At 37.4% G+C, this 17,834-nt stretch overlaps 1 protein-coding gene across 4 annotated transcripts in view; it reads right to left on the bottom strand.

Moving 5' to 3' along the window:
* Positions 1–17,834, bottom strand: part of PPARGC1B (PPARG coactivator 1 beta) — a 124,200-nt gene that overhangs the window by 8,998 nt on the left and 97,368 nt on the right. For 2 of the 4 annotated variants that reach the window (XM_087709642.1, XM_087709644.1), the window contains exons 3-10: positions 16,481–16,696; positions 12,350–12,466; positions 7,177–8,359; positions 6,235–6,271; positions 4,789–4,853; positions 3,586–4,360; positions 2,708–2,786; positions 949–1,070 (exon numbers count right to left, since the gene is read on the bottom strand). In XM_087709642.1, coding sequence (XP_087565768.1) covers positions 949–1,070; positions 2,708–2,786; positions 3,586–4,360; positions 4,789–4,853; positions 6,235–6,271; positions 7,177–8,359; positions 12,350–12,466; positions 16,481–16,696 — 2,594 coding nt within the window. The remainder of the gene's footprint in view (positions 1–948; positions 1,071–2,707; positions 2,787–3,585; positions 4,361–4,788; positions 4,854–6,234; positions 6,272–7,176; positions 8,360–12,349; positions 12,467–16,480; positions 16,697–17,834) is intronic. The other 2 variants (XM_087709643.1, XM_087709645.1) reach the window with 1 other exon arrangement.

Below are 17,834 nucleotides of genomic sequence, written 5' to 3'. Positions count from 1 at the left end.
GTTCTGTTAGTAACATGGTTGTTAACGGAATCTGGCTTCCCTATTCTTTGCTCGAAAGGAGGACACAAAAGGTGATCATGTGACCCCGGGACACTGCAACTAAACAGCCAAATTTTGATCATGTGATCATGGGGATGCTGCAACGGTTGTGAGTGTGGAAAAATGTCATAGGTCATTTTTTCCAGTGCCATTGTAAGTTCAAACAGTCACTAAATGAACTATTGTAAATCGAGGACTAACTATATGTGTGTACATACACACACACAATGGATATCTTTTAACTTGAATGCTCTGTTTTTCATTTGAAACAGATAGAGTTTTGAGCTCAAAACTTTCAAGCTTCGATTGAACTACTCCAAATTCAATCTGCTTCTGTATATAGCACAATTTAATTCCATACACATATGCTAAGTAGTAATAATCCATTGTAAACTTAAAGAAGTGCTGCATCTTCTATGCCAGTGGTGTCAAATTTGCATCATCACAGTGGCGTCACATGACATATTGTGACTTTTCTCCCCTTCACTAACCCGGGTGTGGATGTGGCACATCCAGCCTGTGGCACATCCAGCCTGTGGCCCGGGAGTTTGACACCTCTGTCCTATGCAATACAACAGAGTTAGACCTTACACAATTAAATGATGAGGGAATTTAATGGCAGTTTCTTAGCCAAAACAAAAATGATACAGCTGAGGAAAGAATGAATTTTACACTGCAATCCTTACACATATTTAACCAGCAAAAGGTTACTTCTTAATAGGTACACTAGTTCAATTAATACTTAACCTTTGTGTTTACATGGTCCTCAGGGGAGATGTTTTTACAAACAAGAATTATCTAGCTATGAACTTTGGATTCCGGTTTTAATTTTAAGTATAGAGTAAGATAGCTAATTTACAAATACTCATGATTTCAGCCAGGGTGAATAATGAGATAAGGAAAACTCACCTTTTATTCTTGGTCAAAATGCAACACTCAACAATCTCTCCAAACACTTCAAATTGCTTCTTCAGTTCACTAGAGCTCATACTGCTGGCAAGATTTTGGATGTATACTACACGGCCTTCTCCCTGTTTAATAGCAACAGCACTTAGACTTATATATTGCTTCATAGTGCTTTACACCCCGCTCTAACTGGTTTACAGAATCAGCATATTGCCCCTAACAATCTGGGTCCTCATTTTACCAATCCCATAAGGACGGAAAGCTGAGTCAACCTTGAGTTGGTCAGGATCAAACTGCTGGCAGTTGGCAGAATTAGTCTGCAATAATGCATTCTAACCACTATGCCACCACAGCTCTCCACGGCTCTTAATTACATGAGGAAATTGCTCATGCTTGTCCTAGTACAATGTTTTAAACTGATAAATTCTTAATATCTCCAGGTCCATTTTACTATTAAAGTAGTACCCTTTGGTATTTTAGACAGGAGCCGAAACTCCTTTGTTCCATTTGGTTTTGAACTCACATTAGTCAGAAAATTATTATTTTTTATTATCAATCCAAGTTTTCAAAGAACCTGATTTGTGAAAAGAATGGATGGAAAATCTAAGACAGATGAACTGTATATTAGAAAATGTAGTTTTTTAATCACAGGAGTAGTTTAGAAGGATTTAATTCAGAAGTAATTTTTTGTTGTTGATTTTTTTTAAAGTTTGCCAAGCCTGTCACAGTAACAGATGACTGATGGAAGCTTCTGGCCTTTGGAACAATCTACTAAATTATATTATTGGCTTAAAAACGCTGGTCACTTTTTTTTCTTGGAAGCTTTAAATTGTTCTATAAAGTGATCTAAAAACCTAAAACTAAATCTGACATACAATTTCTTTTAAAGGAAAGAAAAAATGAGTTTTGCAGAGCAAGGAGACCAGGTTTGGTGAATGAGCAGGAAATCATACCACAGCAAATCTCTGAAGCATTTCTGATTTTCCACGCAGCCTCAAGATGAGGCATCCCATTCACCAGAAGAACTGAAAAGATTCATATGCTGCATGGGTATCTTTCATTTATGGATGTCAAACCACTCATATAAGAACCATGTCCTAACATTTTAAATTATATGAAGGGTGCCCGAATAGGAAGACTAATATGTTCAAGAGGACATGAAGCAGATAACTTCTTTAACCAGTTGACTAAGTATTTCGATAAAAGGTGGTTTTCTCAGCTAAACATCTTTAAAGTTCCCAACAGGAGAAAGATGAGCTCTAAATATGCTAATTGCATCTGTGTCTGGCTCATTAAAAGATATGCAGAATATCAAATCACCAGCCTCAAATGCAGCTTTCTTTTCTACTTAAGCCACTGTATATCTCCTCTTATTTGTATGATTTTTAAACATGATACCATATCTTTTTCAAGATTCCAAACACTATTATACTGTGGAAGTGTATGCTGATGAACGATAGTTCTCCCTATGCCAAGACTATCTAAAAGAAACATATTGGAAGGGAATAAAATGAAGAAACTGGCAACAGATTGAGTTCTTGGCAGAGGAAGAATTATCACTCATCAGCATGCACTTCCATTTCCACAGAGTAATAGTTTGGAAAGCCAGCTAACTTCCTGTGTTAGCCCTTCTTGAATAGAAATTCCTGCCTCCCAAAATTCAAATGTGTTTCAGAAAGAGGAATCATCTGATCAGATTGGAAACCCTACCACTTCCACTTCATTCATCCCAAATCTTATTGAGAGTTCATACGTCACTCACAATGGCTTTTTCTCTCTTTTTCTCCATCAGTCTCTGGCTGCTCATGTTTCCCTCTTGACCACGCTTGCCATTTTCACGTCTACAGGAAAACAAGAAATACAGACCCAATTGTTTTAAATCGTAGAAATCAGAATCTTAATCAGGAAAATATTCCTAGAAACATACTCCTTGCTTGCCGGAACAGCCTCACCCATTTTACAATCAATACAGAACACCATGGGCTATTGCAGATTCACAAATATTTAGAGGATTTTTTTTTAAAGGTGGCCAGATAGCTACCAAATATTGAAGCAAAGAGGTAAGCAAATGTAAATGATTAAATATTATATAATTAGAAAATCTGAAGATATAATCTTTTTAGGGCACAGTCATACTGTGGTTTTGGCCTTAAATCTTTTTACAAATAATCTTACATTTATTTCTATCCATCTAAACAGGGTATCTCTTTTTTTGGTGCAGTTCTAATAGGTCCGGCAATCCTCTGGAGTAGATTCTCAAGGTCTGGAGGAGGAACTAATTCCGTAATAATAATTCCTCCCAGTTTTCTACTTTGCTCACAGGATTTTTGAATTCATCCCACTGTCTTTTAAATTAGCCTTATAAGACGTAGCCCCCCCCCCACTGCAATGCCAAATCAAGAATAAGGAAAAATTACCCTGCCTGAGAAATTTCTAGAAATTTAGTCTTATATTCCCCCAGACTGACTGAAGGGGCAACCATTCATACAGCACTGCATTATTTTAAAATGTAACTAAAGTCCATGAAATTTTAATCTGCAATACTCTGAATCATTGCAATCAACAATGCAAACCAATGTAATTGACTATGACCATTTCAAACCCTTCGCGCAAAACAATACTAATTGCAAATGAATGTACCTGAAAACCTGCTGGTTGACTGGAGACCTACTTCTGCAACACGAAGACTCTGAATCAGATCTGTTTCGGGAGCAATAGTGCAAATTGGTCCTAGAAAGAGCACTACTGTGTAGACATCTGTTGGAACCCAATGGACTCATGTAGTATTCCTCCTCCTCTTCCTCTTCTTCCTCTTCCAATGGAGAACCAATCTCACTGCAGCTGTCTTCAAAGACAGTATCATATTCAGGAGTTTTGAAGAACAAGGCCTCCTCCCCATCATCCAGGGCACTGTCCAAAAGACCAAAGTGTTTGGTCAAACTGGCTCTGATTTCTTGGTCCCTCAGCTGTTTGCTGCCCTCCTTCACTGAGCTTTTATCAAAACTCTTGTTGCTTTCCTCCTGATAGGGAACGTCAGGCACTTGCCTCTTGTGTTGGCTTTCTATATGGCTCAGGGGCTCCCAAGACCTTAGCACCTTCCTCTGGAGCGAATACTCAGGTTTCAAGACTTGGCAATAATCATGATCACCAAAAGACCGCGAGAAAGGGCGTTTCAACACCCCATGTTGCTCAGAGTGAGCAGGGCGAATAGCAGACCGACTCAGGTGAGCATACAGCTCTGTCCGCACTGGTTGCTTTTTCTGATGCTTTCTGGAAATTGGCCTATGACTGATCATTGGTTGTGGCTCAGAGCTGGTGATGACAGCAGTCTTCTGTGCTGGTCTCTGGTGAATGTCTGGCTTATATAGGTCCTCTTCCGAAGGCTTGTATGGAGGAGTAGTTGGTGGTGTGAGACCTTATCTCCCCCAAGGAAGCAAAAGGATAAAACTCTTTCAGTATAAGACCATGAGAGTAAAAAGACATCACTATAATAGGAGTTAGTTGTTGGTCTATTTTTTTAAACATTCCCACCCCTTCGTTGAGCCTTCAAATCGCACAGTTGACCTGGGGATATGCCCTGCTGTTTATATTCAGTCTTTTGCCTTTGTAAGATGGCTACAGTGGTTCCAAAATATTTGTCACTCAAAAGATGTGCTGCTCTGCAGTTGTCTTTTCAAGGAAGGGAAAAATCTAACAGGGTTTAGAGGTGCCTAGATTCCATTTCCTTCATGTTAATGATTAAATACAGGAATTACTATCTGATAATCTGGTTTTGGGTACAATCTTTTCTCTATGGTTATATCTTTTAAAATAATGAACACTTAATCCAAATTCTGCCCTTACCTGCAGTGCCACATAGCTCTACAGTCAGAACTTGATCAAAGCTGCGCTTCCCGAGTGTTGATTCTCTAAAAATAAGAAGAATAGAATGAAATAGTTATAGAAAAGTCAAGACATCCATTAAAAATGAGGAATTCACACAATAAAATAGAAAGGAGCTTTGAAAATAAAATGTCACATAGGGAGGACATCTCATGGCTGTCATTTAAATGGCAAACTTTTTTTAAGGAGGGTAGATAAATGGACACCTGCCTTGTAGTAGCTAATGAACTGGGGTCATCTCCAAATAACTACGTATGTAGGAAAGTTGACAAGCTTGAAAGGGACTAATTTTAACTTCCATTTAAACTACCAAAAGGTCTCAAATAATCAATATAAATTAATAAAATCCAACCTGAAAACTTATACATTGTCTGTTCAGGTCCCCTTTACATTTTTACATATGGAAGCCCACACTTCCATTACAAGGATTCAGAAGTAAACAAACTTTAAAAGTCAGGGGCACTTTTGAAATTTTGTGAGCACGTGGCTGGTATAGTCACAGAATGGTTGCCAGAAGACTCTTACTTATTCACAAATGACAAATGACAAAAAAAAACTTCCACTGATCTCCAAGCAAACAAACCCCAAAGGCATTCCTGCAAATAAATATTTGCACCATAACAAAGATTCTATAACTAACGTAGCACAGTTTTTTCACAGCTAATGTAATCCTCATGAAGAACTAGAAGAAAGCAAGTTATACTGTACTTTCAGGTTCATTCTAGTTAACATCTAGTCTCCACAATAAAGCCTTTTGGCACACCAACGGACAAGTTTCTGAAAGCAGAGATTTTCTGCATAAAGAAAACTGCCTCACTATGAAGCCATCTTATATAATTTAAATTCTTCATTGTTTGGTCTTCATCTATCCAAACATCTCATTCTTCCTTAGCTTTGGTTACTGAAATATACATGAATACAGTTTTGTATAAACATTGACATGTCACTGTCAGGTTAATGTCTATTTGTCCATGCATTTCCTCCCCTTAAAATCTCCCTAACATAGGAACCGTCTAGCAATGATGGAACCTTATAATAATATGCAACCTGTGGTGAACATCCTAAGTTTGATGTGGCTTTAATCATGGAGTAAGTGATGTGTGGGTGTGTGTGCGTGTGTGTGTGTGTGTGTGTATGAGTTGCACATCCCTTTCTATAAAATCTTTAGCTGCACTATGAAGTTCTTACCCAGTAGTGGATTATTTTGACATTAAGCTCCTGCACCAGAAGTCCTCTTAGTGCACAAGCAGCTTAATTTAAGGATAGTTATCAACCAGACAGTATTGAACACACAGCTTGGTTATCAGGATTGCAAAATTCTGAGACTGCCATTTGCCAGATTTTTCTGGCTTCTGACACTTAGAGAGATCATCCTTTCACAAGATATATTTCGGGTATTGCACTTACGTTTGTGCCAAGGGCAATGACAGACACCGTGGTGCTTCTGAAACAAAGAACAGAGAAAAGCAGAGTGATTCAACTGGCCATATCTCTGTCCATAAACTGGATTAGTAAGAGAGAAAGCAGATTATGGTCAAATGAGGTGAGCCATGGAAGATACGTGGTTTATCTTCTATTTTGTAAACTTGAAACCAGACCAGAGTAGATGAATTGTATTGGAGATGAAGGAGAGGAGATTAATTCTTCTTTCATGCAGTTTTTCATATTGAAATGATCCACCACACCACACTGAATTTTATTGTCTGGTTGCCATTCTATGATTAATAGAGAGGAGAGGAGCTTTGGGAAACATCATATGGAAAAGAATAAATCATCTCTCTCAATGCTGAAATAGTAATCTGATTCAGTTTTCCCCGTGTCTGTCCTTAATTTAGCAACAGACATAGGAAGAATATTTTTCCTACCCTATATGACTGAGTCCTGAGTGGATGAATTATGACACAATTGGAACACAACAGTTCAGAAGCTTCATGTTTCTCCCTCAATGTGTGACTCACATGAAGCATACTGGGCTTCTATAATCTATTTCTTGTCAGACCTGGGTCAATTCAATTAAAACCAAACCTTTTCTTTGCTGCAACTTTTTCAATATACAGTTTTATAGGAAATTATCTATGTATCTTGTTTAGGGAAAGAAATTTCTCTTCAACAGTATTTAAGATATTCAGACAAACTAGGACAGTATTTCTCAACCTTGGCTACTTGAAGATGTCTGGACTTCAACTCCCAGAATTCCCCAGCCAGCGAAGTCCAGACATCTTCAAGTAGCCAAGGTTGAAAAACACTGAACTAGGAAGATATGGGACCATATCACACCAGGCACAATCTTTTTCTCTTCCAGAAATGTGGAAATGCAGGAGAATGACTGAGCTCTCCTTTTCTACATACCTGTTTGATGGCAGGGGGTGAAGCACTGACTCTCATTTGCTGCATAAGTGTCATTTTCCCTGGAACTTTCTGGTGAAGGGGTCTGCAATTCCATTGGGAAACTCTGGAATCCCCCGTCCATCTCATCAGCGCCGCTCACTTCTACTTCCGCTGCTGGTGCTTCTGTATCAAAGTTTTGCAAAGATGAGCAGAGGGCAGGCTCTATTGAAGTGAATGCATTTCCTGTGGCCGCTGAGGACACGGTAGGTTCTGAGGGAGGTTTATCAAGGAAAGACTGCCAAACACTGAGCTCAGGGTTGAGTCTTTTAGAGCGGCGCACTGCATAAATAGAGGTGTCCGTCTTGCGGTTTGACTTCCCGTAGGATCCCTGACCCATGGGGATCCCTTGTTTTGCACCATCCTCTTCTGCACTTCCTTTTTCAGCCTCAGGCTCTACTTTGAGACTCTGTCTCAGCTCAGTTTTCATTTCGGGTATTATTTTGTTGGTGGGCTTATTATATCCATCTGTAGATTCCCTGCCGGTATTGTGAGGCGAAGTTCTTGAAGACTTGTGAAGCTGTGACCTGGCCAAGGAGGCGTAGACAGGTTTTGCTAATCGATATGGCTTACTCACATCACATGGGAGTTCTCTGGCAAGCAGTTCTTTCAGGATGGAAAATTCAGAAAGGGGAGTTCGGGATTGTTTGCAGTGCATGGAGAAATGCCAAGGGCTGGATGGGCAATTGTCATTCCCACAGAGTGGAGACTGCTGCATGGGGGGATCCGACTTTGCTCTTTTGGAGGGGCTATGAAAAGGCTGGTATTTCCCCTCACCGGGGTGAATGGTGGGCATCTTTCTTGGAGGAAGGCAATAAGTATGCATGTAGTGGATAAGCTCCACTGCAGCATGAAGTTCCTTGTCTCCAGTGCCTTTCTCGGAGGAAGAGAGAGGAGGCGTTACACTGTTCCTGCAATTCGATGCATCTTTACTTAAATTGCTATCTTCTTCGTTTTGGATGTAATGTCTCTGGGGTACAGAGCAAGTGGTAATGTTGTCGGCATGACACATGTCTAGTGGCCCACTGTTTTTTCTGTGCGGGCAGTGTCTAGTGGTGGTGGTCGTAGTAAGATGTTTATGAAGCTCAGTGCAGTTCCGACTCTGAGCCTGGGGAAAAGTTGTCTTTCTGTCATGGACACTTTCCACCTTCAAAAGCAAAGAAAAAAGGAAATTAAGCTACATCCAAAATTTATCTATTTCTTTGTTTTAGGTGGTTAAGCATATTACAGCAAAGATCATTCGAATCCTTACATATTTCACATCACTAAAATAGCTGTTTCAAGACTTAATTATATCATACTTAATTGAAATACTTAATTTAACTCTATTTAATTGCTGACAAACCAGTAAGATAACATTGTGTGAGGGTTATTTTACCAACCATCCATATCAAATGCCATAGATTCATATTAGGTAATAAAACAATGGAAGAATCATTCTCAGTGCCATTTCTCTATGACTTGAATGACAGAAGGTTCTGGCTTTAATTCAAAAACAAGTAATTTAACAGACAGAATCATTATGCTCTATTCTATTTCCAGAGAATTTGCAGAATCTGATTTTCTGGTGGCTGCTTATTATTTCTCTAAATTTGGCTTCTATTCCCACCGAGATGTTATGTTTTATATAATATTGTGCAAATTATTGTGCAAATGACTTTGGTTTATGCTTGAAATAACAATAACAAATTTTCACCATCTTGGTCAGGGGGGGTCTTCATAATAAAAAGAGGAATATTGATTTCTGATCCATAAAACAAGTGTCAAAGAGGAACAGAGGGAAAGTGCAGCTTGCACAAGCAAATAACAAGTGTAAACGTATCACAGAGTTGCCCCTCTAGTTCCCTCTTTATTTTTTGTTGACTAAGTTGTTAGCTAGAAGGATCAGGAACCTATTCAATTTTCCACTTGGTGCAGAGTTTGTCTCCCAGTTCATTTCAGCCCCCCACCCCCACCCCCACCCCCACCCCCGACTACTTTGGTTTTTTTCTACATAAATTTGTTAAGTGACTGGCAAAAAGTTCATGTATTTCTTCTGTTTGGTTGTATGGCCTGTAGTATACACCTATGGTAATGTCATTCTTTTTTTCCTTATATATTAACCCATATGCATTCTAGGAGGCTTTCATCCTTGATTTTATGCATTTCTGTAGGGAAGTACTGATCTCTCATAAATAATGCAATACCACCTCCTCTTTTGTTAGGTCTATTTCTTTTGAGCAGTTTATATCCTTCCAACACCACATTCTAGTCTTGAATTTCATCCCACCAAGTTTCAGTAATGGCAACTATATCTGCCCTTTTGTACTAGTACTTGAATTTCACCTACAGTACCTATATTAGCTATATAACCTGCATCAAACCTATATAACCATCATATTAGAACCAACAAATGTAATTGATAGCTCCAGAGATTTAATCATATAAGCTGTTTTTGCCTAGACTCTATAAGCACAGTGGAAAATTATCTTGTTTCTTAACTGCACTTAATTGTGTAAGAGTTGTATTTTATTGGGCATGTTGTTTTATTCAAATACGCCTATAACAACCATTGCTCTAATCAACTCAATGTGTTTGGCCTGGCTGGAATTTTCAAATGATTTCTACTGAAGCTTTGGCATTCTATTCTGTTTGAAGTCATTTATTAAGTACCAGATATATAGAGAGATTTGATTTCACATCCATAAATATGGGTTTAAAGGACTAATATAGAAAGAAAGACATAATAGAAGGCCCTTAAGAATTGCTTTTGCATCTATATATTGTTTCTTTTGTTACTGGGTATAACAGTCTTCCCTTCTTTCCACATTTGTGTGTTATAGTGTTTTGAACCTGTTAGTTATATTTGAAAAGTATAGTTTTTATAAGCATTTATGCACAGTATGGGCTGGACTTTCATTCTGATCCCTAAGGTGATTTTTCCCCCCCGGAATCAGAGAAGAGATTAGGTCATTATCCATCCTTCGCTGCAGGAATCTGTTATCTTTCATCACAGGCTTAGTTCCATAGCATTTTACATCACAGGTTGGCTTCTTTTCATTTTCCTCTTTGCCTTTTGATACTGGGCACAGCTGATAAAGTGCCAAGCCATGGGAGTTCTTTCCCTTTCACCGTTTTCATTGCACAAGTTCCAATCCTGCAATTTGGATGGCATAAGTGGCTGCGTAAAATGGAGGGGAGTAGAATCACAGTTGTGATGTGGGAAGAGTCTTGCTGAAGGGGAAAAGTTCCTTTACTTTCATTTCTAGAAAATTAAAGCAGTGAAAGATGTGTGCATAAATATACTGCCTGAAAGGTGGATCAGCAGGGGTGCGATAGCATTGCTAGGGGACTTTGGGTTTGTCTGGGACTATGGTTAAAAATAAAAGGCAACGTGCCTAGCATCAACCTTTGCTTTTAACAGCACACACACACGTGTGTTTATGTGTGTGCACATGTGTGTGTAAGCAAGTATCTCAAGTTGCCCAGACATGATGGCAATGGTAAGAAACAAATCATTTAGCTGTGATGCATAATTCAGTAGTTGCAGCTCAGCTTCATATATACATACCAATTTCAGCAGCTACAAAGATATAAGCTAGAGGGAGAATCACATTAACCCAGCAAGTAACCCCTGTACCATGAGTGCTAATTTCCAGTCTGTGAAATTCCATATACTTTTGGTAATTCTAGCCACTCTTTTGAGTTCATTTTAATTGAAACGATCAATAAAAATGAAAGCAACTCAAAAGAATATCAAGAAAAAGTCAGAAATATATGTAATCTTAACGAGAAGTACACTTAAACATCCATATTCAATATTTTTGCTCATAAAAGAGGTATTTGTATAGATGAATGTAATCTATGCAAAAAAAACCAGCTTAATATACCTAAGACATTGAGACTGGATTAGAGTGGGAGTATCCTTAATTATAGGATTCTTTCAAGCTCTTTTTCTATACTACTATGTCAGCCAATTTTCTATACTTTAACAAAATAATAAGAAAATAAAAAGAAACATTATCTTTGGGGGTGGGGGAAACAGATTGTATTATTTCTTGAACTGCATTGTGTTGTAAGTCTTTGGAAATATGGACAAACCAGTATCAGGATTAATGCTTTAATGCTTTTCCAGATTTCCTCAAAGACCTTTGATCATCTGTGCACAATACAGGAGAGAAAGAAATTTACTTTGAACAAGCCCTTATCTTTGTTTCTTATCTATCTACTCGCCTATATCAGGAAACAGAAAATCCTGAACAATATAAGCTGTTAAGATACATTAAACTGATTCAGAAATCAAGAGTAGAGCCCAGAAGATTCTCAAAAAGAGCTAGCAGGAAAAACAAGAGGAAAAATATTATTTTTAAAAAGCTTCTTTTAAAGATTTCAGAAGTATGGTAAGGCATAGATTGCAGAGATTCTTCAGTCAATTTTCTGTCCATGTGACATATATAATAAACATGACATTAAGCACAGAAGGCTTAATATCTATCCCCATTCCAAACTTCATTACGCTCTGTCTCCCATGTTCCTTATCTTTCCGTATGCAATCCAAATTCATTTATTTAATACACTGCACAATTTCCTTCATCCAAGTGAAAAAACTTTTAAAGGCTTATTGTGTGATTTTAAACAATTGGCTTTAACAACTGGATGATTCCATCAGTTTGTACATTGTATTCATAATAAATGACAAATCCGTTATATGCAGAAGGATCCAAGTTCTATCTTTTTGGCATGGCTTATCCAAAGTCTGCCTTTCTAATGCCTTACTCTTCAGGTGGATCAAACAGAAGGAGATGTACTATCTTGCAGAATAACATTCCCAGCACCATTCTTAAAAGATTTTGAAAGAAATAAGCAAATGGTTGCTGTGATGGTTTGCCTGTGAGAAGAAACGTAGGGGAAGGAGAGCTATAAATACAGAAAGAACAACTACTCAACCTTCATAGGAGCTCTGAGTGGCAGAAGTAAAGAGGCAATAAAGAGGAAAAACTGACTACATCACCTGGAGAGTCACTGCCAATAAGCGCAATTAATGCTAAGCTAGTGATCTGAACATATGAAAACTGTGTAATATTCCTGACAAAAATTTCATCTCACATAAACATAGTCCACTGTTATGTAAAGCTGTAGTTGCCAAGAAGAACAATACCTTTGCACACGACCGCTGAGGTCTGGATTTAGAAGGTCCTTGACGGCATATATTCCCCTCTCTTTGAACCTCATAGCTTGGAGGCACATTGGATGGTGAGAGAAGCAACTTCTTTAGCTAGAAAGGGAAATGGTGAAAGAAAGAGTCGAAATTCCTACATAAATGAACAGTAGTCATTTCTTTTTAAGTTCCTTAAATTCCCATACTTAAACACAATCATAGGATAAGTGAAGTAGAGATCCAAAAACTAAAAACCACAGTGTTAGTTATTTTATTTTAACAGCCTATCTCCCCCCACCACAGAATTATTTTATCATTATTCATACAGACCCTCCCTTTCTTCATACATTAGGAAGAATATAAAAATCAAAATATCAAAATCAAATATCAAAATCATACTCATGGCTGTCAAGGAAAGATAAGAGGATAGAAGAAGCATGGTAGCCGAGTTACTATGTTTAGGAGACATCTTTCATTAGTAAAGAGCATCTTATTTCTTCCATATAATTCTCAAAGATTTGGAATGGTTCCATGGATATTCCCCATTATAGAAAGTGACAGAGAATAAAGAAGTCCCCTTCCCCTGAACATGAGTAGAATTTCATCATTTTCTTTAACAATGCCCCCCCCCCAAAAAAAGATAAAGAATCTCATGAATCAAGCTCATGAGGAAGATGCATCACAGGAGGACTGAAGACCAGCAATAACTTGGCAAAGCCAAGCTTTAAAAAAAAAAATCCTGAATTTATTGCTGCAGTTAGTCTGACTTGTCATCCCATGAAAATAATAAAGAAATAGTAACTCCGATACATTATGGTATCCCAAATTCTTAGGAAGAACTCGGTGCATATGGAGACTGAAACCAGCTAAAAGACCTGGCAACAGTGATTTCACATTTTTGTGTATATACTGTAATAATAATTTAAAAGCACAGCAAGATTTCATTAATGGGTGGAAGAAATAAAATTTATTTCGCATAATTGGATAAAGGTAGGAATTATATATTATCTCAATAAGCCCTGAAAAAATGTTGATAATTTAAACATTCTGCAACTTTTTGGAAATAGCTTAACTGCCAAAATTGAAAATTACTCTTTATAACAGGGTGGGGAAATGTAACTCTTTTATGACTTGTGGACTTCAACTCCCAGATTTGTCATAAGTCATAAAAGGACCATAGTCCCCCACACCTGCTTTACAAGAAAGGCAGATTCTCCTAGTACTTTGAAAGTTACTAAAAGTCATGATTTCAAAATACCCTGCAAGTCCTTTCCAAAAAAGCTTCCAAAATCTTTTGGAAGTTCTTTCCAAAACAACAACATAGGATGGGTATGCTATGGGTTAGCCATAGTGGTTAGGGTAGGATTATATTTCAATAGTGACCTCATGGTACCTTAAAATACTAGCTAGGTTAAGCTAATTACAAGTATGTAGCATATTATTTTCTTCAGTCTAGAGACAAAGAAGTAGAAATTGAGGTTGAAAAATGAATATTTTTCAGTATGAAAATTTCAAATTTGTGATTCCATTTTTAAGTTGCAAAGAGAGAAAAAAGCACGTTCAATAGCAGTTTGTGAAAAGGTGCTGTTCCCACATTCAGAGAGACCAGGTTTAAAAAGGCTGCTGGTAGGTTTCCAGACATGGCTGGCAGTATTAAATTGGTTTCTGAAAATTTGGAATATTCTCTTTCCCATTTATCCTAATTTGTGATTTATTTTCAGATACTAATTTTAGTATGAATCAGGAAGTAGGCATAAGCTCCTGCCAAAGAAATCAATTGGATGTAACATTCTAACAAGAGTTTCAATTAATTAATTCAACAGCTCATGAAGCAATCTGAAGAAACATTTTCTTTCTTAGTTTTAGGTGGGTTTAATGATGTCTGTAAAACAGATATATTCCAAATCCGAGTAAAATCCGAGTAAAATATTATTTTTAAATAATTGATAATATTTCTTTTCTGATTAAATGCCCAGAATATGTCTGTTTTTAAAAAATAGAAATTCACATTTCCTACTCTCTCACTGAAGGCAAAATGGGAATATTAACCAACCATTGACTCTGGTGGGAATATGGCAGCAAAAACAACTTTTTAAGGATTGTCCAGAAACTCAAAACTCTCAACAATTAAGCAAATGACAACTATTCAATTAGTTCCCATAACCAAAATTTTTAAAGTTTTTTTAATACAATGTCGTGCAATACTAATTTGATCCTCTAGTTGTAAACTTTTTACAATGACAAAATATTAGTTATTTCCTCAATTTAGCAACGTATACATCACGTGTGTGTTTGTGTGTGTGTGTGTGTATGTATGTATGTATGTATACATACGTACATACACACACAAAGATTTGTACTATGTGTGTCTGTGTGTGTTCGTGTGTATGTGTGAGTGAGTGATATGTAGAGACATACACAGGCAGATGTAGACGTTTGTGACATGAAAATGTGTACTTCTTACCACTAGATGCCACTATAACACTTTTAGAAATCATGACATTCAATAATGGTAGATAACAGGGAAGTAGTATGGATGGACAAGAGGCAAGAATCTACACAGCTATGTTTCTGGTATCCTGTGCAAAGGTTCTGCTTGAAATGAAGAATGCTCCTGTCGTGTAAAACCATATTTTGGGAAAGGACATTATGGAGCATTGAAGTTTCAGAGTTCCATAATGATCTTTCCTTGTTAAGTGAAACCTGGATTATAAACAGCAGTATTTTCTATTATCAGAGAGGCTGTCATCCATAATATTATTTTCTTTGCTCTCACCTGCTGGTTGATTAATAATACCATGTACTGAGGAATAGAAACCACAGAAAATCAACTGCAGATTATTCTGCTAACTCAAGGGAGAACTAGAGTGCGTGCCTCAAATAAGAACACAAAATTTCTCACAAAGGTCAGTTTTTCTTGGGGAAACAAGTTCCTTTACAGGACCAAATTTCAAGACCCTTGGAAATGATGATACCTGAGCTAAAGAGTTAAACTCAATTTCTAATGACTACATAGACAACCATGCAACAGCAGTGTAATATCTTGTATTTCCCAGTGATATTTGATGATCTCTCATCCAAGTACTAATTAGCTCAATTTTTATCTCATTTGGTTTCCAAGACCAGCTAAGATTGGCCAGAGGCAACTATCAGCTGAGACTCTGAAATCTCAGAACAATTTATTAAATTACTGTAATAGAACAGGTGGTTTTAGAGAAAATGCTGCATAGCAGCTTGCCCTATATCATGACTACTCATGCAAAAAAAAGTCACAATTTACAAAATCATGTACATCTCCTTAACAGACATGAAAGTGTAACATAAAGAAAAATGTAAGAGATGAGACAAAACGTTGAACAGTGGGCATCCCTAGTGATAGTATTTGAAATGAATATAGGTGGCCCTTGACTTACAATCACAATTGGGACCAGATTTCCAGTTATAAGTTAAGGTACCCATGTGACAAGACACAATTTTACAACATTTTATGTGGCGGTCATTAAGCAAATCACTGCAGTCGTTAAGTGAATCAACAGTCATTCATGCCATGACCGTAAGTGCAAACCCATTTTTCTGAAAGGGCTTGCCGGAAACCAGCACAAAATGCCAGAAAACCAGCAGAAAACATTGCAAATTGTAGTCACGTGATTAGGGGACAGTGCAACTGCTTGTAAGGGCAATCCGGTTGTCAAGCAGCCAAAATGGGGGTCATGTGATATGAAGTGTAGGGTGTGTGGCACATTTTATGATGTACAGAACTGTTTTGTGGGGTGTAAAGCACGTGTTCTGCACCAGTGGTGATTTCAAATGGTTAAGCAACCAGTCGTTAAATGAAGGACCAGATGTATTATGATGTGCTTATGTGCTTTCATGCACTAGCCTGCTCTATGTCTTTTTTTTTTTCTATCCTAATCATATTCTTCCCGATGTAGATTTCTACGGAGCAGATCAAATGAGAGCAACAATGTGGAACATGTATACGCATACAATAATAGATACAACGCTTTTGTACTGTTATAACTGTAAGCCTATAATGAAAAAATTCAGACCTTTGCTTCCTATCATACCCATGCAGCCGGATTATCAGAGGCGCATCCAAATCCACCTTAAACAGTAGGAAGTGGTTCTTACTAGAGACAGCTCATCAACCTCTTGGGCCACAGGAGGCCCCCTCGTGACTGGTGCAGCAGGATTGGGAGAGGGGATGGGTGAGGTGTAGCCGCTGTTGGGCATGTCCCCCTCGTCCATATTTTTGAAGACAGCCAGACCCATGTCTTCTTCCTGAATGTCATCCAGTGTCTCAGTGAGAGCTGCCAGCAAAGCTTCATTCTCACTGTCGATAATCTGCTGGAAAGAGTCAGAAGGACATAGGAGAAAAACAGAAATTAAGAAGAGATGTTTCCCAAACAGAGTGTTTCTGACAAGATACAAACACACTTGTAATCGTATTCTAGTTATTTACACAACAGAGTAGCCAGATGCCTTTATATTCTTTTAAAAGCAGGCAGAGAAACTGATAATACCATAGTATATTTATATTCAATACATGCCTAACGGTAAATAGAAAGTTTGATCATACGGCTCTAAAGTTTTCTTTGGCCTTTAGTCCAATAAAAAAACAAAAACAAATAAAATGATTCAAATGCTGACAAACATAGCATATCAACAACCATTACTATAATTCAGGAGAGTTCTATTTACAGTGTTGTATAGTCATTCTTATAGCCAAACCCTTCCTTGCCCCAATCACAATTCTTGATATTTTAATACATACCCAAAACTGGGGATAGAGCCAAGAAGAATATATACATCTTTGATAGACAGTGATTGATCACACAATGTATTTACAATCCTGCTGACACTAGCCCAAAATATAACAATAATAGGACACGCCAAATCATAGATTTAATGGAATAACACCTGTAGAAACAGGGTTCCTAGTATTGTCAGGATTTGACAGAGTCAACCATAACTCAGTTTGAATTAAAAGAGTAGCTGTGTTGAAGTTTCTTATTCCAGATAGCTACCACAATTCTTGGGATTCAGAACACAAAATATATGATGTATAGGCAACAAGTGTGATCTATTCCAGTTTATTAAACCCCAGATAAGATCCCAAAGTCATGCATTAATCAGAGAACATTAGGAGTAAAAATTTATGGTCTATCTATAAAACATTAAATGTTATCATTTTTGAAAATATTAAAAAAAACTTATGCTGTCCTAAGCAATTTAATTAGCATTAAATCTCATCAAACACAATGGACATTTCCTAATTAAAATTTCTTAAGATTAGATTAATATCTTTTTGATATAAAATAAAACATTACCCTTCAATTAATTGGTGGCATCTCAATCTGCTACTATTTCTCCTCATTTATATTAAAATATTACAAATTGTAATAGAGTAGAGTAGTAATGTAATGTAATATAATGGAAGGGAAGGGAAGGGAAGGGAAGAGAAGAGAAGATGTAAGGGTCCTCC

The sequence above is a fragment of the Thamnophis sirtalis genome, unplaced genomic scaffold, assembly GCF_051295495.1.
Source record: "Thamnophis sirtalis isolate CommonGarterSnake01/CBP01778 unplaced genomic scaffold, rThaSir2_p1.2 scaffold_3, whole genome shotgun sequence".
NCBI classification, from domain to species: Eukaryota; Metazoa; Chordata; class Lepidosauria; order Squamata; family Natricidae; genus Thamnophis; species Thamnophis sirtalis.
This window is presented reverse-complemented; position numbering and strand designations above follow the sequence as displayed.